The 22,134-nt window shown below is 33.6% G+C and overlaps 1 protein-coding gene across 1 annotated transcript in view; it reads left to right on the top strand.

The window, feature by feature from the left end:
• Positions 1-22,134, top strand: part of Fsip2 (fibrous sheath interacting protein 2) — a 71,209-nt gene that overhangs the window by 17,395 nt on the left and 31,680 nt on the right. The window contains exons 10-16 of the mRNA XM_059260797.1: positions 893-1,008; positions 1,842-1,883; positions 2,470-2,592; positions 4,434-4,497; positions 7,872-7,929; positions 11,281-11,314; positions 13,158-22,107. Of these exons, the coding sequence (XP_059116780.1) occupies positions 893-1,008; positions 1,842-1,883; positions 2,470-2,592; positions 4,434-4,497; positions 7,872-7,929; positions 11,281-11,314; positions 13,158-22,107 (9,387 nt within the window). The remainder of the gene's footprint in view (positions 1-892; positions 1,009-1,841; positions 1,884-2,469; positions 2,593-4,433; positions 4,498-7,871; positions 7,930-11,280; positions 11,315-13,157; positions 22,108-22,134) is intronic.

The following is a 22,134-nucleotide window of genomic DNA, read 5'->3' on the forward strand; positions in this document are numbered from 1 at the left end:
ATCATGCATTTTGTATTGTACTCTCCTTTCTTAACCATTTGGTGATTGTCTGTAGACTCTGCTGTGTTCATTTATGTCCTTTTCTTTCCCTGGTCAGTCTTGTTTTTCATTTTTACTGAATTTAGAGTTGCTGTTGGTATTATTACTTTTTTATTTTCTTAATATGTATGTAAATAAATGATTTTCTCTGCTAATTAAGTGTTGACAGGAATATGTGAAAGAAGAGAAATTATGATCCACTGGTGATTGATATTAAAATAAGATGATCACTTTGATAGTTTTTGAGGTTACTACTTAAAGTTATATTTACCATATGGTAAGGCATGTTTTATGATAAAGCTTTATTCAATTTAACTGAATTAGATTAGAGACAGATCAATACTTTTATAGATCAATATATATATTTATATTTGATATATGTATATATATATATGTGCATGAAAATTCACAGAAGTTCATGTAAGAAATGGCTGGAATTAAAAACAACTGAGATGTCTATGAACTCATCATAGACTACAAAATGTGGTGTACCCAAACAGCATTATGCTGCATAAAAAAATCATTTTACTTCCTCCAAAATAAAAATAAAGGAAAAGTATACACACTGTATAATTGCATTCATGTAAAATTTCAGAAAATACAAACTAACCTTAAGAGTTATGCATTAGTACTCTTGAGACTAGAAAGATGGATTGATTACAACCATCCAGGGGAGCACATATATGAATAATCCCAAAATATTGTTGATTGAATGATGCTTTCAGTTGCATTTCTTTTAGAAGTATTGTTACTCATGAATATTTTAATTTTAATAATTAGTTAAAGAAAATACAATTTGTTTCACTTAACAACATGTTCAAAGCCAAAGGTTTTCTTTCTCATTTACTCCTAGGACAAGTATCGGCTGTTGTTAATCATTCTCAGAGTAGTTCAAAGAACGTTACAAAAATATCAGGATCCTCAGTTGCGTATCAGACAGAGATACAGAACAGTAGCTCAGAACAAAAGGTAAAAATATTTCAAATTTTGTGCTTAGTATTACTTCATTTGCTTAAGTTTTATTCATATGTGTTACCTGTTTTACCAACCTGGTATTATTAGGGGAAATGAGTTCTTGCAAGAAAAAGTGATCCCATTCAGGGGCAAGAAAGATACACTTTAGCTTTATTATTCGTGTACTGTGACATTTAACAGAAACAAATCCAAAGCCCATTACCAATAGTGATGATAACATTGCTATTTACTAGTAATATAAGAAATCTATGCTCACATGTTAGCACTGGGATAAGCTAAACATGAGAAAGTAAGAAAATTGAGTCAACTGAATGCAAATCGAGTCAATTGAATGCAAAGGCTAGTGAGGCAACACCCATCTTGAGGACACATTGACTAATTAGGCATAAACATAGAAAATGTTACACTAATCTGGGGTGACTAATTTTTATTCTGGCTCTGGTGGAAGGAGTACTTTAAATAAGGGTTATAGTGTTGCCTGGGGTTTGAATTGTTAGAATTGTATTTCTCTGTATACAGTTGAATGACTAAGTTTGAGAACTATCCATCAAGTGGCTCACCATGCCTTTAAATAAAGGGCAGACAGAAGAGGAGTAAGACCTATATTGCTATAAATTGAGCTCAATATTGAACTAAATTTGAGATGGCGAAAGGTATCCTGGGAAGTTAAGTGTATTCACTGTGCTTGCTACACTTTTTATGACAAACTTTAGACATGAAGGGTAGAAAAACATCTAGATTCATTTGGTTTCCTGAGAGAAGGCAGAATGTCTTCCTGAAGTAATGTTACTAATGAATATTTTTCTCTTTAATATTTTGCCATATAGAGAAATGGAATAATGACAAAAATAAGTGATGAAAAAGGTAAGGTTATGAACAATACTAATTATTCTGTTATTAAGTACATAGTTGGACTCCATTACATGGTTTTGAAAGCTGTTTTTCCTAATTTTAAAAGGAATGATTAGTTTGACTTTTTCATTATTGAAGTACCCTTTCTCTAATCACTTCGTCCTCTTTTTAGTTCACCATAAATCTTGCTGTGAAAAAATCTTCTTAAAACAACTTTTCATCACTTCTATGCCTTTTGCATAAAATTAATTTAAAATACAGCTTTGTTTATTTCTTTGTATAAACAATAAGTTGTTGTTGCAGACTGAATACAATTAAAACAGTCCAGTTTGTCTGTGGGCCCTGTTACTTTCATGAGACTAAGCTGTTGTGGTCATCAAAAGATAAGGGTTTCAGATTTTTCACTGGATGCAATTGGGAAGAAGTGATATTTTTAAGCAGTAAACATCCAAATAGATTCTGTCTTTGAAGAAGTTTGTTTCGCTTAAATAGATTGCTGATTTTGATTATTCTAGTCAGTATAGCAGCTTAGTGGGGAAAATGCTAGAGCAAGCCTGCAAGTCATAATTCACCTTTGGCACTGTGGTACACTCATACTCAAAGCTCTCTCTTATCTTTCTAGTTCCTGTAAACACATCAGCTAGAAATTCAATTATTTCAGCTCAAAATTCACCCACAAAGACTAATAGATTTTCACGTGCATCTTTGTGTCTTCAAAAAGAAGAGGTATGTAACATTTAATTTACTCTAAATTCAATAAATGAGATATTTTATGGTCATCTTAATATATGAAAATGCCATTCTTTAACCTTACACTATAACTTCACTCCAGGAAAGTTATCGTACAATTGTAAAAATGTAATAACTCATGATCAGGGTATCTAAATATAATCCACAAGGTGTAATATTTACTGTATACATGGAACTCTCAGAGGAATCAGCTGAGCTTCTTTGGTGGGCTTCTTATAACACTGATTTAGCACTTTTTATCAGTAATCATGTATCTTCTCATGGAAAGTTATCAGTGGGTATCCAAGTGTATAGCCATTTCATATGAAATAAATATTATCTATAAATTGTCAACCTGTTATGTTAGGAATAAAATCAATACCCTTAGTTCCAATATTAGCATGGTAATAATTAATTCACTATGCTAAGGAGTTTACATGGTTTTCAAAAATTTTAATAGACATTTAATAGATTATCTCCAAATGAATTCTTCATATAAAAGTAGAAAATGATATCATTTTATGTGACTTATAATACATAACAATTTATATCAATAATGCAGAATAAAAAGTAATGCAGAATATCTAAACTGTATTATGCTTACCATGATGGTATATCTCTGTGACACATTTTATTATAAATAAATATTTGTTAACTGTAGTTTTGCATAGTTAGTTCACTAATCTGCTGTGTCACTAGCTCTGTTAAATATGCTAACAATCAGGAAAAATTTTTACTGTTGGAATAGTAACATCATTTACCATATTTTAAAGCCTCTAACATTTAAGAAATCAAGAAGGCCTGTTAAAACAATATCTTAAAACACACTGTAGCATACATCTTTGTTTGTTTTGTACATTTTCAAAACATTACAAGGAACAAGAGGCCAAAAAGCATGTGTCAAGTTTATTCATGGGATTGTAAAAAAAAACGGCATAATAATATACTCTGTAGGTTGATTATTGCAGTACTCAAGACTGCAAAATGAGAACATCACTGTGCTACATCCAGATAATGTTCAGTAACGAACAAGGAAACAGTTTATATCAGGACACAAAAATAGTATATGTAAACTGCATTACTGACCTTTCTGAGTATTACATGCTCTACTCACTTTCCATTTTACTCTCAAATGGGTAGCAGATGTTCACAGATACCAAATTTATGGTAAGAAATTTAATTGTTCTCTGGCACACTGTGCAAGGCCTAAAATTGTCATTTTTTTCATTGCTTGCTTTCACATTTCAAATATTGAAAAATTAAGATACTTATTGTTATGATTCTTTTTTCTACAATCAGGTTGAGTGCCCAGAAAAGTATAGAAACTCACAGTCACTCATAGAGGTGACATACTCTTTTTCAGTACCACTGAGCTGCTGTTTTCAAAAATATCATGCACTTCTAATTAAGTTGATTGACTTCTTTGCCTTTATGTAGTTAATTTAGGGTTACCAGAAAATGCTATATTTGTAGGAAAGAAGTATCATAGCAAGAACACAGAACCTTCCTCTTAAACATCTAAATCTTCATTTTTCACTCCTAATGCCAATTCCAACTATATGTAATTTCATTGAATTTCATTAAACTGTATAATGATACTGTATTTGTCATGAATACAACTACATGCTGAGTATCAAAGTTGGAAAATCATCATATGTGTATTGTAGACATTTTTGATAAATATATTAATTTTAATTGCATAAATAATAAATATGACATAAGCACAAAACATGAATATTTCTTACAAATGGAGATTTGTGAGAAATTTAACATTATTAATTTTTAAATAAACTTATAAATATAAGTTGGAGAAATCTCTCTTCTTCTTGTTTATGTAGCAGGATATGAAAGGTGATTGGAATGGAAGACCAAGCAAGAAATCAAGTTATGTTGGTGAACCAGGTAAACATCAGCAAGAAGTCATGCAGCTATTAAACATTCTTTCACCTGTCACTTATTCCCATTACAATGCTCTGCCAGTTAATGTATTAATGCAGTGATTTCTGCTAGGTCTTGTACAGAGTACTGAACATTGAAGGAAAACGTAGCCAGGATATTACCCAGAGCTTTTACCCTATAACAGAATAGTCTTGACAAACACACAAACAAAGTTTATAAATGCAATAAAGTGTGTGTGTATAAAAGCCATATACCGAGAATACCTAGAACTATGTTATTTGAGTCATGAAGAAAGAGAGTTTTATGATTCTTATTATTTCTTTTATTTTTTAGATTAGACTATAATTACATCATTTCCCTCTTCCTCTCCTCCCTCCAAAGTCTGCCATATACCCCTCCTTCCTCTCATTAAAATATACAGATATATTTCCAAGTACATAAGTACAACATGCTTATTCTGTATAATGTTTTTGTATGTATGTTTTCAGGGTTGAGCAATTGATATGCTCATCCCTGCGGAAGACTGTTTCTCCTGCTCTCAACATTCACCAGTTGCCCATAGTTTTTGTGTAGGGTTCAGGCCTCCTGGACTTCCCACACCCTCCCACTTTAGAATATTTATTATATTGTCCTTGTTCTGTTTATGTCTAGGTAGTCATGTCAGTGAGAGTTTATGGGTATAGCATCTGACATTCCTAGGAGACACAGGGGCACAGCACATTGCCTCTTCCTGTAGCTCCTAAAATTTTTCTGCCTTCTCTTTCTCAATGTCCCCTGGCCTTCGAAAGTTTTATGTTTTAATCTCATGCTATTTTTAATGAGATATCTCATATCAAAACTGAAATAACTTCCTATGGATGCTTATATTTTATGTCCTTTTTACTTGTCTATTAGCTTGTCTTCCAGACTTTGAGGCATAGTTTACAAATAAAATAGTATGAATTTAGTACAAACTACTTAGTAATTTGAGACATATCAAACTATTTATATACATACAAATATACAAATACTGTATAATAAGCCAGTTGACATATCTTTAACCTCACAGTTACACTTGTGCATGTAAGTTTGAATGTGTGCATGGTTAGAACACTGGAGGTTGTCTCTCCTAACAATTTTTAAGTACACAAAAAATACTGTTTACAATAGTTAAACTACATATTGGATCTGTAATATTTATTAATTTTACAAAAGACTAAACTGTGATAACTATCACTCCATATTTCTTTCCTTCAAGTCCATTATATTCCGTATTTCACAAGTAAGGAAGAACATGTGAGAGTTGCTTTTCTGCACTTTCGACTTATTTCATGTAACATAATGCTCCCCAGGGTTGTGCATGTTCCTTTTTCTTTTTCCTTCCAAGAATGCCCTTAAACTTTATATCCTCCTGCCTTCACCTGAAGATCCATCTTTCAATGTACAGCTAAGTGCCCATAACAATATATTTTGTATTAACAAATCCACAAAGCTGAGTAGTACACTGTTTATGTCAATGCTGGTTGCATCTATACTCAGTATGTGTATAATTATCCTGTTGTTATTCTGTAAACAATACAATACACTCTATACTGCTTATTTTGTATTAACTACTATAAATTATCTGGAGAATACAATGTGCAGGAGACATGGCTAGATTATGTGAAAATCCTATGCTATTTTGTGTGAAGCACCTTCAGATCCATGGACTTGATCCTCAAACCAATATCCTAAAGATACCAAGGGATAACTCTATACACCAATGTTGTTTATCCACTCATCCATCAACATATATTTCTTTGTATTAGTACATTTTTGTTCCTATAACAAACTACCCAACCTGAAACAGGACCCAGTGTCTTAATTTCAGCTCTTGGGCTTGAGAAATTGACTCAGTCAATCATTACTTGCTGCCCATTCAGAAAAGTGATTTGCTGCAATGATTAATGTTCATGAAAACTTTCATATTGCTTATTTGTGTGTGTGTGTGTGTGTGTGTGTGTGTGTGTGTGTGTGTGTATGTGTGTTGCATTATCTTTTTTATCAGGGATTCACACTGGCCTGGTATTTGAGAAACAGGCTAAGCAGACTCACCATAAAGTTCAAGGCATCTCCCTTAGTCCATCTCCCTAGCAAAGGGTTTATAAGCACATGCCAGCATGTATGACTTTTTTCTGTGCATTCTAATCTCAGTTTCTTCTCCAAAACCAAAGATATGAAAACATATCCACAAAAACCAAAAAAGTACAGAATTTAAATAGTTTACATATATATGATTGTTGTTCATTATTTGAGAAATTAATAGTTACTAATTAAATTGATTTTTAAATGACCTTAAATAAAAACACAAATTTTCTCTTGACAGTCCATTCTAAGACTTTTGTTTCCTGTTTATTTGTGTAATTAACATACATATATCTACACATCTTACCAGTAAAGCAGTGGAGATGCTCTGCAGAAAGGCCTTGTCTATGTCTTTATTAACCACAATCAGAGGCAGAATCTCACTATGTTATATCCTAAGTAAGTCAGACACTTCAATGGAATAAGATAAATAACAAATTGATGAACAAGTGCCAAGAAAGCATATACCAAATAATATATTCCACAAATAGGTATTGTTGAGAATATTGTGGTAAAGCTATTACATTTTTAAGATATATGAATAAACTTGTGATTATAGGAATGAGTTTTCTATTTTTTATTTTAATACATGTTTTATTTTTAAAAATTATTTGTGTGTATGTCTGTGTGTGCATGTGCACAAGTTCAGGTGTCTGAAGAAACTAGAGAATGGTATTGGATCTTTTAGAGCGGGCGTTTCAAGACTTTGTAAACTGTTTGACATGGCTTCCAGGAAATGAACTTGGGTTCTCTATAAGAGCAGTACATACTCTTATCCTATGATCCCTCTTTCCAGCCCCTTTTAAGTTTTTAATATAGGCGTTGTAGAGTGTTTTAGAAATTCTAAGGAAGGATATCTATTTGTTTATGTGAGTTTCAATGAAAGATTTCAAAAGATTTAACACAGACTTGGCAAAACCTTTAAAAATAAGAAGTATAAATACAAAGTTCTCCAAAGGAAATGGCCAAAGTAATAGTCCAGAGGCATAGAAAGCATGTTACAGTGGGACATTAAATTTTATTCTATATCTGTAGGCCCTATAATACATGCAGAAGACCTAGGCATCTAGAAGAATTGGAGAGGTAGATACAGAGTTCAGATTTTACAGTATATTGAACTGTGCACTAAGAACTTTGGAAGGTGCTATGAAAGTCCTGAAAAGCTTGGGAACAAGTCAGTTACAAGTGAGAATAGGTTATTTGACAATGATATTGCCATTTTGAAAATTACTGAGGATGAATATAAACTATAGTTTTCTTTTCCTGATACTTAGGATCTCAAGGTGGTGCTCCACCCCCGGGTATTTTTTCTTCTCCTGTTTACTCAAATATGTAAGTATCCAAATTATTAACATGGAATCATGTATTCATATTTTGATAATTGCTTAAGTACATGACTACGTGAAATCTTCCCATTTTTGTAGTTCTACTTAGATTTGCTGAAACATCATTGCTTAAAAACTTTCAAAACTGTTTGAATTGTAGACATAGTGAACGTCATCCTCCTTCCTTCTATCCAGTCCTTTGCTCTCTGTACCCATGATCTTTGCCCTTTTTTCCAAGGTTTCTTTGTATTTCTCTTTGAAATATTTACCTATGACTTTTGAGATTATTGGCTTCTAATGGATGATAAAATAATTAATCATACCATTTCAATGACTTGATCATCTTTCTCCTTCTTAAAAAAATTTGCAGTGTTGTCCAGAATAATACTCATGTTGGAAATTGAAACCTTTAGAGATGTTTAGAAGCAAAATTTTTTCAATTCTCAAACAAATATTGGGAAACAGATATTTTAGTATTTTTTCAACTTGAAAAGAACCAGCTACTGTTTTAGAACCATTGTGATCTTTTAAAGTATGTTTATATGGGGCTAGTATGTGTGTGTGCATGTGTGCACAGACAGAAGACAGAAGTCAACATTACTGGTTGTCTTTATCTTCTCTTTGATATTTTATTTTTATTAGGCAGAGTCTCTATCTGAACCTAATGCAGCCTTTACGTGTGTGATCAGGATTGGAATCCAGTTCTCATGTACAGCAAGCTATTTACAAAAGACTGTCTTCCCAGTGACCCAATGCTAAAACCTTAAAAGGAAACCATCAAAGCAAATGAAATACAAACCAAACTACACACTTGACAAACCTAGATTCCTGTGTAAATGGCTATATAAAAGAAGAGATCTATGATGACAAATAATTTTCATGTTCAGACTAAGTATTGTCCATGAAGAGTTTCAGTGTAAGGTTGATGGGTGTTAATAAGTAGAACTCAGTGAATGTTCACAGAATACATAGCATTGTGTTACAGCCAGAAAGAATGAGTCTTATCCAAACAAAATGAGGAGGAAAGATGCCTACCATGTGTAGATAATGATTACTTGTTTTTAATGGGATAAATAAGTGCTAAAGGAAGAACATTATAACCCCCTTTACTGTCTGGTCAGACCCTGCTCATCACATGTACCAATTTAACTATGTATCATGAAATACTTTACCATAGGGACCCTACATTTGTTCTAATGTCAACCACCTTTCACCTCCCTCAAATACTTATTTGTCCTTTTTAAAAGTATAAATGCAAAAGATTGCTAATGTAAAAATGAAAATTCATGACAGAGAATTGAGATAAATTGTTTTAGCAGTGGGAGGAGAATTGTAAAAACTAAGCATTAGACAATTAAGTTTGAAATCCTCTGCAATACAGATTATAGTTTAGAACCTGTACTAATAGTTTATTAGTCCAATAGTTTGGGACAATAGCATTGTGATCAAATTAGCATATAATTAATTACTTTGTTAGCAATACATCGTTAGAACTAAAGGCAAAGAACCATTCAATAATGGTCTTCATTTGAGATTGGATATAGGTAGGCACATCTTTAAAACCTACTTATCAAGCATATATTGAGAACACACTGTGTTTAAGGAACAATGCCAGATGTTAGGTAAATATCAAGGTTTACAGAATTAATTCCTAGTGATTATGATGAATTATTTTGAGGAAGCAGTATAGACCAATTTAAAACTCCCTACATTATATTCATATCTTTCTGAAATAAATATGTATGAAATAGTGCAAGCCTTCATTTTTTTTAAGAATTGTGGAATTACGTTCCTGACTGTTTTTAGTTAGTGTCCATTTCTTTAATGAAAAGAATGAATTTTTGGAGGTCTTTACACTTCCGTTATTTTTTATTCTTATGGCTGGCATTAAAAACCAATTGTTCCTTTGGAGGGTGCTGGGGATTTAGTGAAGTGCCTCCTCCATGCTAGGCAAGCACTGCAGCACTCACTGAGCTATGCTGGCAGCTAATAGAGTCAATACTTAAGACCAACTTTTCATCTATTTCTTTAGGTCTTTCATAGGTCTTTGCTGCCTGTTTGGACATATGGCAGACTGTCAGTGCAGAGAGTGGTAGGACTCTATTCTATGCCTTAAGACAGAAAAAAAAATAAAGTTAAGTTTAGACAATCCAAAGTAATAAATAAATAAAAGAAGTAAAGTGTGGAACTTTGAGTTGATTTAACAAACTAGATCTGAGAAAAGTTCTAGTCTGTAGACTATTGTTTCCTACCTCTCCCTTCCTCTCTCCCACTTCTTTACTCTCTTTTCAAGCCTCCCCCTCACCTCTTACTTCTTTCTCATTTTCCTCCTCTCTCTTCTCTTGTCATAGTCCCAGCCTAGCTCATGGTAGCTTATGAACTCAATCTTCTTACCTCAGCCTCCAGCTGAGAGCCCAGCCATAATGCCAGCTTCCCAAACCGAGTTCTGAGTTACAATTGAAGTGTTTTGTTTTGCTTCTGCACAATTAAGTTGCAATATTTAATTTTTTTTCAAAATTTTGTTTTAGATTTTTGTGAAAAAAATGATTTGAAATGTATAGGTTTAAGAAAATTAAAAAGAGTGCCAACTTGACTAAGGAAGTGGAAGAGCATAGGCATTTAAATAGTCTGTGTTTGGACAATCAGAACTCAATTTTCAGACTTATTTACCATAATTCTTAATTACTGAGTTCTTATACTGTTTTACAATTCATAAAACTACCCTTTGTTTCATTAGTATGTAATAGTAAATCTAATTACAACACATGAAAAGATGTGTCCATCACATTATTACACAAAGGTGATTGAAGTTAGCATTGAAAGTAGTCAGAAACCCAGGATTCTATCCAGTAGTTACTGAATAGAAATCCGCATGCTCTCTTTCTGCTGTGAGATGTAGCACAATGAGGTTGGGATCTTAAAATGCAGATAGAAGATTACCAGAGAGCTATGATCAGAAAACTTACTATTCCATCAGCTCTGTTAGCAGATAGAATAGATTAATCATCTGTTCCTTCCTTTCTTAACCTGTGTCACTCTCCAGAGAATCACAAAATGGACATGTCAAAGGTATATCAGAGTTCCAACCACCAGAATCATGCATTGTTTATGTGATATATTGCGTACTGTGATTCTACTCTCCTGAGTAAACAAAGCACAATTTTGAGTCTACAGGCCCTTATTTTAGCAGAACATTAAGTAGAACATTCAAGAAAACAAAATAAAGTTTAGGGTGTTTTGTTTTTATGTAGAAGACCTCTCATAAAAAAGAAACAATAAATAATATGAATTTTGAAAGTGTGTTCATAAATTATTTGTCCTAACTTAACTAAATCATGACTATTTCTTAACTTTACAGGCAGCAAAATCTCCAAAACTGCTTGCAAAATAAAGTATGTACCATAAAGTTAACTGATAAGACAGTATATTAATTACCATATGCCATTCTAGAAAAAAATGTAAATCAGATATCAATAATCATCTACTGATATTTGTTGTTCACATCCTATGCCTTTTATTGTAATGGAAGTTTACTTTTAGATAATTTCAATAGTTTCCTTATAGTCTAAAGTTGTTATCAAAAAAAAAATACTCTTGATACTTTAGGAAGGCCTCTTGGGTGTACCAATGGAGTAAACATTCAGGGACCTAGCTTTGATGAGCAGCATGAGGTAATGGAATCTCATCCCTCGTGAGATATTATTAATCAGTATTGCTTTGCAGATATTGATGGCTAACTCTGTAGAAAATGAGTTGAGATACCTGAATCTGTCTCCAGCAACTCTTGTGGGAAGAACCTGCTACCAAAGATCACAGGCAAAAGTACTTGCTCACCTGTGAGCTGAGACTTGAAGCAGGAAAAGAAAAGATGGCATAGTTTAAAAACATTTAACTCTGTCTACTCCTTGAGAAATATAACAGTAGTGGGCCTTCTTTCATTGACTCTTGCTCAGTTAATAAGGCATGAAGCACACACAAAGCTTCAATTTAAGGAATGTTTCTCTGTTTAATATCATAATTGAAAAAATTGAAAAACTAAGATTCCTTTAACTTCATTTTGTTATGTTCAAAACTTTAGGAGTTACCCTCTTTTTTATATTACAATTGGAAATGCTTTATCCTTCACCTAGTTTATGAACAGCAGTATGGTTTCATTGTTCATTATATCTTGTATTAAAAATATTTTGGATATTTCAATATGTACATTCGGTATTGTTCATTTAGAATAATTATCTCCTACTTTAAAATTTATGATTTATTATTAGAATTTTCAATTAAAGGTATATTTATATAAATAAGACTTTCATACTTACAGTGATTTCAATCTGTGCTTATCAAAGCACTAGCCGTCATCTATCATAGTAGTGAAAAACTATTTTTAAAAATTGGGTAAATTTTAATAGCCTGGTGGATTTTCATTAGGTGCTCCTTAAGAGCTTCAAAATGGATCAGCAGAGAGGGCGTTACACAGATCTTAGATTTTCTTGTAATGTTGACTTAAAACATGAGCAATTTCTGTTTACCAAAGGTATATTTTGAGTGGGAACAACCTGTCAGCCTTTCTGTCATGTCTTGTATTTTCATTCATCTATTTTATGCTTTCATAGATAGTTTGTTCTGATAAGTCATGTTAGCTACAAAGCCAATCTAAAATACACTAATTTTTGTATTCCATAAAAACAGATGGTGTGCTTACTGTTATAGCATGGAGTAGTCATGAAGATGATTTATTTTTCATCCCCATATAGAAGCTAGGCAAATGCTTCTGAAGACTCCGAAATACATTTATTATATCTGTTTAGAGAAATAATTTTAAATAATTTAATCAGTTTTCAAAATATATAGCAAGTTTATGAATACCACACTGGGTTTTTTCAAAACTTTTCATGAGATATGACTAAATAGCAATTTGATAACTGTAATTTTAAACTTATTGACCCAAATTATGAATGTTGGGAAATAATTTATATAGTTTCTTAAGGCATATAAACAAAATGAAATATAATGCTCAAAATATTTTTTCTCTAGTATGAAATAAACCAGCTAAAAACAGTCTGAAATTCTGAATAGATTCCTTCTTTCATTTTTTTTTATAAATCCTGCTGGTATTCTACTTATAATGTATAATTATTATATAATTGTTTAGTATAAAAAATTGAATGCTACTCCTATATCTCCCAAATATGGAATAAATATTTGTATGACTTAATTTTTATCTGCTTATCTTCTTTCTAGGTAACTTCTGAAGAACTAAATAGCATAATTCAAAATATAATGACGTGGGTTGTAGCTACAGTAACCAGTATATTATATCCAGCCATCACAAAATATGAAGAAAGAGTGCAGAGTAATACTTATCCAGTGTCTGATGACTCAGACCTTTCTTCAGATAGTTCAAGTTTCTGTAGCACATGCAGTGAGGGCTTCACATACAGAAGCTACATACCTAAAGCATTTCAGGCAGATCCATGTGTATTTCCCAGTGACAAGCCAGTGAAAAAACCACCCACACCTTTGAAACCTCCTTCTGCACATGTGGCAAGAACAGTTACTGGCACAAAATATCAAGTGAGAGGACAATCTATGTCTTCACAAGTCAATTACAACAAAACCAATTTGGAATATCCATTTCCTAAGATAGGAAGTAGTAAATCTGATAGTTACCTTTTAACTACATTAGAAACAAGCACCAAAAAATCTAAAGATGTTACCACAGAAACAGATAGTTTAGAGATTCCATTGCTATGTGACAAAAAAGCAAAGGCCATGGATCAGATGAAAAATTTAAAGAATGTTTTTGTAAACTTTAAATGTCACTTGAAAGGAGAAACACAAATTATTTTAGAAAGTATTTTTCAAGAAATAATGTCTGACTTAACCCAGGCCATTCCTTCTCTTTCTTCTGTGACTGCTGAAGTTTTTGTTGACCAATGTGATACAGAGAGAGAAGACTTGCTCTCAAATGTTGACATATGCTCAGTAGCTTCAGAGATTGTGGAAAATATACTGGAAAGACTGGAGTCCGCTGTTGAGAAACAATGTGTGCAGATGTTTTCACAAGAAGATTTGACAGTTGATATTAAAACAAGTTTCTCAGGTAGTACTGAATATTTCTCATCCTTAGATACAAAACCTTCAGAAGATACACTAACTTCTACCTGGGAGCCAATGTGTGATATTGCAGATGAGATGGTACATGCCATTTTAGATAAGTTGATGACTCTTGCATCTTATAAGAAAAGTGAGCTTCCTCTTGAAGACACAACTAAACATTTCCACCAGCAAATTAAGACAGAGCCAATTTTTGATAAATTTCTTCAAAAAACTGACCAAAAGAAATCTAGTCCTGAATCTGATGCTGATAATCTAATTGTGAAAGAAGAAATGCAAAACTTAATATCAAATATTTTTTCACAGTCCTCTCTAGTTGGTTATGTAGAAGAAGCAATAAGCACTATACTAGGCTATGTACAAACTGAACTTAATCATGAGAGACTAATTGCATCTGAAGAAACAGTAGTACTTCTTCAGCTACTGGATGATATCTTAACTCAACTTCACCAGGGGCCAGCAAAAGCAGGTGTTAAAAAACAGAGACAACCTCGAGTAAGAAATCTTCCTGATGCTGAAGAAAAGTATAGACTCACTAGCACTGGCTCATTTAATGGTCTTAGAACTAAAAGACCATTTCCTCCTGTTAATGTCCCAGGCATGGTTCTCTATTCTGAAGATGATGAGGAGGAAATAGATTACCTTGTGAGAAGTGTGCTTGATTCATCCTTCAGTGATGAAAAAATAAAACCGCAAGTGCAGATTCCTAATTATTGGCCTACAAGGACAGACACTTGTTTTGAATCCAAAAGGAGTAATAACCTACCAACAAAACCTACTCCTCAAAGCAAAGTTGGATCTCATGACGGCGGATTAAAGTTGAAGTTATCTCTTAGTAGTGAAGACATTATGAAAACAACACATTGCTTAACTAATGATGCTTCAGTTTTCAGCCAAGATCAAAAGCATCAAATACAAAAGGCTTCAGAAAACATAGTTCAACACATTTTAACAGAAATGCTCAAGGATATGTCTTCTGTTTCATCTCATCACCCAGGAAACAAAATTGGTGAAGAAACCTCTGCTTCCGTCTCAGAAAAATCTCAAGGATTATCAGATCAAGAATGGATGGAAGAGATGTTTTCTGTGAAAGAAATTTGTGCATTTGCACACGAAATAACTGATTCTGTGATAAATATACTTCACAAGGCCTCAAAGTGCATTCCTAATACCATTAAAAATTCCATTTCATCAGGTCATCAAACTTCTCTAGATCATTCTGAAACTCCCCAAACAACCACAGAAATACCAAGTAAAATGCCATTCAAAGTATGGTTTGACAGTGAAAAGAAAATGAAATATTTATCTTCACTTAACATAGAGCTTGAAAAAACTTCCATGTTAAGATCTCGAGAATGTGAACCTAAGTGTGTAAATGATATTACTGATGACATCATTAATACAATTTTTAAAAGTCTGAAGTTATTTGTTTGTCCAAAATTAAAGCCAGGCAAAAAATTTTCACTCATAGGGAAATCATTGCATTCTCATCTTAGTACTTACACAATGAAAATAGTCAACATTGTTTTAGATGCTATACAGAATGAACTAGAATTCACCAAGATAAACCCAGATCCTAGGGAGACAGATCATACCAAGTGTCATACAAGCAAAGGGTTGTTTGCTGATTCCAACAAAGCAGTAGACTCCCATGTCACCAGTGTCAATGATGTTATGGAAAGTCCATTACTGACATATATTTATGAAATGATATCAAGTACAAATGAAGATCAAACAAATACTTCAACCTCTACAGATAAAGCAGTTTCTACAGTGTTATGCGGGTCTGAAAATGCTAACAAACAAAACATTTTGTCAAGTAAACAGGATAAAAATTCTTTTCGACAATATTTAGCTACACCTTGTATTCACCACAGTGTCGCTAATGGAAAGAATTTGAAACAGAGTTCCAAGTTGAAGGTGTTAGATCGAATTGGAGAAACACTGTATGAAATGTTAAGCAAACTCACGGGTTTCCACCCTGATTCTCAGCCATCTTGTAGTCAGCAAAACACAGAGAAGTTATGTAAAGATCCTCCAACACTATCTAATGTTCAATTCATTTCCAAAGCAATTCTGGAATACGTCCTTGCAAAACTATGTGATATTGACATAGATACCAGCATTGTAGATTCTGGATTGAAAACTCTCTCAGAGTCACTTGCCATTGACAACCTATCATTTGCTTCAACTATGGAGGAAATGGCCAAATGCACCGACATCATCTCTAATATAATTTCTGAAATGATGATGGATAATAAAGAGAGTACCAAAAATAAAGCAAAAAGTGATCTCTCAGTGTCTTCCAAAACAGAGAACTCAAAAGAAATGTGCCCAAATAAACTGAAAACTATTGCTTCAGATATTCTTAACATGGTTTTTGCTAAACTGGAACTATTTGCCAGTGGAAATGTAGAAAATGTTGGTGCTCTTAATGATGAAAGTAAAACAGAGAATAAAATGGATTGGGACTGTGAAAGCAAAAATTCTCCCACAGATTCACATGATAAATCATTGCAGTCTACTTTATACACTCACGCAAAGAAGGCATCAAGTGCGATTTTGAAAGCCATTCAAACAGAATTAAATATTAACCCATCAGATTGTAAGAAAAATACAAAAAACTCACCACAAGAGACACAATTTCTTACAAATATAGTTGATTTAATTTTAGATGTAGTATCTTCAGATATGTTTGTTGAACCTGAATCTGAGCACAGAGACATTGAAAATTATCGATATCGACCAATTTATGGAAATTTTCTTCCTGGAGGAGCTGAATCAGGATCATTTCTAGATGATGACACACAAAATAAAGAATTCATTGGAGATAGAACATCACCCACAGAAGAAACTAGAACCTTTTCTACTGACCAGTGGGTTCTAGAAAGAACCTTGAACAAAATTGAAGTAAAACTCAAAGAACCACACAAATCTCCAATTGTTCCCATTATAAGAACTATTTTGAATGAAATTTTTCAAAGTGCTTTAATCAATCAACTAAATTTTTCTCTCTCACACCCTCATTTTAGTAGTATGCCTTATAATGTCCCTGTGTCAACTACTCTTATGTCTGCTCAATTTATAGATCCTTTGATGGGCCCTTTAGTGTCTGACACAGATGTAACTAAAGTGGTGAATGATGTTGTTAGGACTGTATTTCACAAACTGTATTCAGCTGCCACAACAGAAAAACATGAAAGTGAAAACAGATGTGAAACAATCATCTTTTCAACCAATGTATCTTTTCATGAGCATACCTATCCAGGAAACCAACCTGTAAGTGTCTTAAATGGAAATCCATGTGACATTCAGTCAAGCTGGAATGTTGACAGACAGACAAAAATAAATGTAGTTGAAGATATTGTGCAGGCAATATTAGAAAATTTAGAAACTTTTGCTGCGTCCAAAGTAGAATCTCTCTTTCTTCCCCATGTCAGCTTCAGAGTTCCAGAGACTTTGCCAGTACAGCAGGAAGGGGCAACATTAAGCAAAGCATTGTCAGGCAAAGACTCATATTCTGATAAGCAAATTTCCTGTTGTTCAATGGATTATAGCAACCCAGGAAAGATGGATCCGTGGTGCCAACTGTCTTTGTCCAAATTAAATATTTATGCAAAAGAAGTGGCTAGGAAAATTTTACAAGGCATTAAGCATGAGTTAGATAAAGAACAAGAGAGTCTGCCCCTGACAAATAACATTGTGGTTTCCGAGAATATTGCAAGTCAGGTTGTTAGCACAGTGCTCGATATTGTGTCAAGCAAAAGCAAGTGTGACAAAAACAGTTGTGACAAAGACAATTATTCAGAACAGCAAGATGGTATTATTGAAAGGCTAGTCAATAAGACAGAATATCGAAAAATACTTGAGTTTCAAATTCAAGATACCATTGAAGGGATCTTGTGTGCTATTTATGAAAATATTATGTATCAGAATAATCTCTCATTTGCCACACCCACTCTGCAATATAGTATACCTAGAAAACACTCAGAAGCAAATTTACAACCAGTTGTTATGGGTACGAATATTATCCCCAAAGTGTCAGTTCCTAAAACAGATGTCATTTTGGTGTCCAAAGATATAGTGGATATTGTGCTTCATAACCTTACTTCTTTGGTCATGCTTGCCATAAAGGCCAAAGATAATGCTTCCTCAAGATTGGCCTTCTATGATATGTCTCCAAAATCTCAGTGCCAACAGCCTCTTTTTATAACACAAAGAACTGAGGAACAACCAGGACATTTTTCACATTCAAAAAATATGAATTTAGCTTATGCTGATGTTTATCAGATCCCTGTGAAGAGAAATGAAGACACCAGGGAACCTGCACCTGACCTGTGCGAGGAAAATGCCAACTTCATTACTAAAACTATTTTCAATCGGTTACAGTCTTTTGCCACAGAAAGAATAAATTCATTAATGACTCCCACCTTTCAGTCTAATATAGAAAATGTATTTATTAGCCCAGAATTTAAAAATAGTAAACAAGATGACAGCATTATTCATGAATCGGGCCAAGCTGATTCTGATGTGAATGTCCTAAAATTATCGACAACCAAAACAGATCCTAGCCAAGGGCTTGCAAAACCCGTTTTTGCCAGTTGCAGAGAAAATCTTGGAACCACAGTCCATTTATCACAAACTAGCCTTAAGGACTATGCTGATTTCATTGCCAGTGCTATTTTGAAGCTTATTAAAAATGATTTAGACTTAGAAATACAAAGTGTGCACACATGTTCAAACAACATTTTATTTCAAAAAAATACTGTGAGTGAAATTGTTAATAGTATCTTAAATATTTTGCACAATAAAGGATCTGAAAAAGAATTTTTTTTATCCTCCCCAGAGAATCCTAGCTGTTCACAGTTAGCCATATCAAATGAAGTTTTGCTGGGATACAAAGAGAAGGAAAAAACTACCACATTATCACAGTTTACAAATGACCCTTTAGAAGAAAAGCAAACAACACTGGAAAAGGAAAGCCAGAGAGTTGTTTTGGAAGAAATATTTTTGAAGAAAGGAGGATCAAAACCAAGAGAAAAAAACGAAATATTCAGTGCAGTAGAAGAGGTTTTGAAGAAGCTGAATCAAAACATAATGGAAATCATAGGCCACTTGCTCCCATTTAATGAAATCCCCTACATTGTGTCTAAATCTAAGAGTAAAACATCAACTATAGCACAGAAGAAATTCTTTCAGTCTCATATTAACAACATATCAAATGATATACTTGAAAATATTTTGGGAGAAATGCACTCTGTGGTTGTGACATCATTGTACAAAAAAACTAAAAGCAGGAGAGAGGTGGAAATGTATGACAACAATGATAACTCATCAGTAAAACCACCATGCTTTAGAGAAAATAAGCCAGCAAGAAAAAGAAGTAATCCCCCTAGACTTGGGGTACCACAAATGCATCATAATGTTGACAGTTTAAATGCTCTTGTGTTAGAAAACACTTTTTTGCCTTATTCACCATTGCAAATTGGAAGATATTTAGTTCAAATAGTTCTTGATAAATTGTTAAATTTTGTTTCCCTTCATCTCGAAGAGAGATTTCCCCCTGAAGGTAGTTATGATGACATGTACCTTCTTAGACTACATAATTCTAAACTTAGCCCTAAGAACAGCCCTAGGCCAGGCTGTAAAACAAGTTTAAAAGCAAGATCAAAAATTACCTCTCTCTCTAAATTTAAAACAAAACCACATCTAGGCATTAGTGGTACTAAGTCCAAAAGCAAGAACAAGTTAGGTACTGGAGAGAAGATTCCAAGGGAGAACCGATCCAAAACTGCCATTGGGCTGCCACAAACTCCACCAAAAGAGGATGCCAAAACTCTACTGAAAACAAAACTGCCAGCTTCAGAATTAAGAATTTACGCCAAGAACATAATAACTGATATTTTAGAAATAATTGTGAAAGAACTTGAAAGAGTGGCACAAAATAGAGCCATGTTCAATACAAAAGCTTTACCATCTGATCAAATCCTGGAAGCAAGTAAAATTGTTAATTCGGTGTTGCAAGAATTGCATGCTACAAACAACCACAATTTGGCTTCTCCAATTAATGTCTCAAATCTGGGTGATCTTCACGTATCAAAGCAGAATCTGGGTGCAGGTTCCCCTACTGAGCAGCAGGCATGTTTTTACTTAGAGAATGTTTCCTCACAGCTAGAACAGATTTTTCCTAAAGAAGGTATGTTTAAAAAAATGTTTGACAAATGGCAAGCAGAAACAAGTGATACAGAAAATGAAAAGTCTAAACTTTTAACCGTAGCTGAAAGCATTTTGACTGAAATTTCAATTAAAGTGAAAGATTTGGAGTATTCTCTTTCACTTTTAAATCTACCACCACTTGAAGATTGTGGAAACAGATTCTATGATCGCTTTAAAGGTGGATCTACCAGAGCTGAGGATACAAAAGCACAAATCAATATGTTTGGACGAGAAATTGTTGAAATGCTATTTGAAAAATTGCAGCTGTGCTTCTTGTCTCAGATGCCTATTCAAGACAGTAAGGGAATGCTAACAAGTAGGAAAGAATATGTTGCTGCTAAAAGTAAGCACAGTGTTCCAAGCAAGCACATCCTCAGTGGTTTGCAGACCTGTAACATGAAGACAAAAGATCAAGTGTCTATGAGCCCTATCAACCAAATTGTGCAGGAGATCGTACAAAGAGTCTTAAACATGTTAGAGTCATTTGTGGACTTGAAGTTTAAGCATATCTCTAAATATGAGTTTTCTGAAATAGTGAAAATGCCCATAGACAATCTCTTTCAAGTGCAACAGAGACAATTAAGCAAAAAAATGTTGCCAAAGTTACAACCATTTAGAAAGTTTGGTGATGAACCCAAGTCAAGTACTAGTACATCCAAGGAAAACATACAGAACACACTCCTACAGGTTCAATCATTCCATTCAGAATTACTTGCATATTCTGTCACTACTGTCAGTGACATGCTTAGTATAATCAAGAATAAGCTAGACAAAGAAATAAGGCAAATGGAACCATATCCAGTTAGCATATTGAAAGAGAATATTGCTGCAAGTGAGATCATTGGTAGACTGATAGACCAATGTACTCATTTCAGGGAGTCTTTGATCGCAAAGCTTCCAAACAAAAATTATTTCAAAAGAACTGAGAATGTTTACATTATTAACAAGGTTGAATTTTCATCTCATGTGAAAATGCCTACATCAAAGATGAAAAACACTAGTGTGAGAACTAATACTCCACAGAGGAGTGTATCTGGCTTGACGTTTAATTCAGAGGATGATACAAAAGAAAATTATGGGATCACATCCAATTCACCCTCACACAACAGTTCCCGTGTCGAAAACAATATTACAAGCTCAGAGCCAATGGAAAGGCCCAATTCAAAAGCTGTGCCATCATGTTCTAGAAACAAAGCACAAGACCAGAGTCAAAGGAAACCAAACTTTGGACTTTTTGAGGAAGCCACAAAAGGTAACAGTTCTCTTCCTGAAGGCAGCATGTTACAAAAATTGTTTAAGAAAGCAAATGATTCCAAAGAAGAATCACTAAAACAAGTCATGTCATTCATAGAAATGGGGAAAGGTGAAAATCCAAGGGTTTTCCATTATGAGACCACCAAACCAATTGAGCCAAATGAAATTAAGACAAATGCTTCCCCACTCAAAATATGTTTAGCTGCAGATAATATTGTTAACACAGTACTGTCCTGCTATGGCTTTCCCCATCAGCCACACCCGGACAAAAGCCTGGAGACCATTAAACCATTTTTTATGCCAAGGCAAAATCCTTTGTCTGTGGTAGATGGAGAAAAGAATGAGAAAAATTTGCTCAGAATGTGGTGCAAACGAATGACCTGTATAAATGAAGAAAAAAGTGAAGATCTTGAAGCCTTCCAAGAAGATTTTTCTTTATTACACAAATGGAAAAATAAAAACTCCAAAATGACAGCAGACACTTTGGAGGAAACTGACACAATTGCCTTTGCTGATGATGAGCTGGGTCCAAATGAAATGCATTTGTTGGCAAGACACATTACTACATCTGTGATCACACATTTGAAGAATGCCATAGCTGCAGGTAAGCAAGAGATAAGTTAGTTTTTAA

Source organism: Peromyscus eremicus, chromosome 4 (genome assembly GCF_949786415.1).
Source record: "Peromyscus eremicus chromosome 4, PerEre_H2_v1, whole genome shotgun sequence".
NCBI classification, from domain to species: domain Eukaryota; kingdom Metazoa; phylum Chordata; class Mammalia; order Rodentia; family Cricetidae; genus Peromyscus; species Peromyscus eremicus.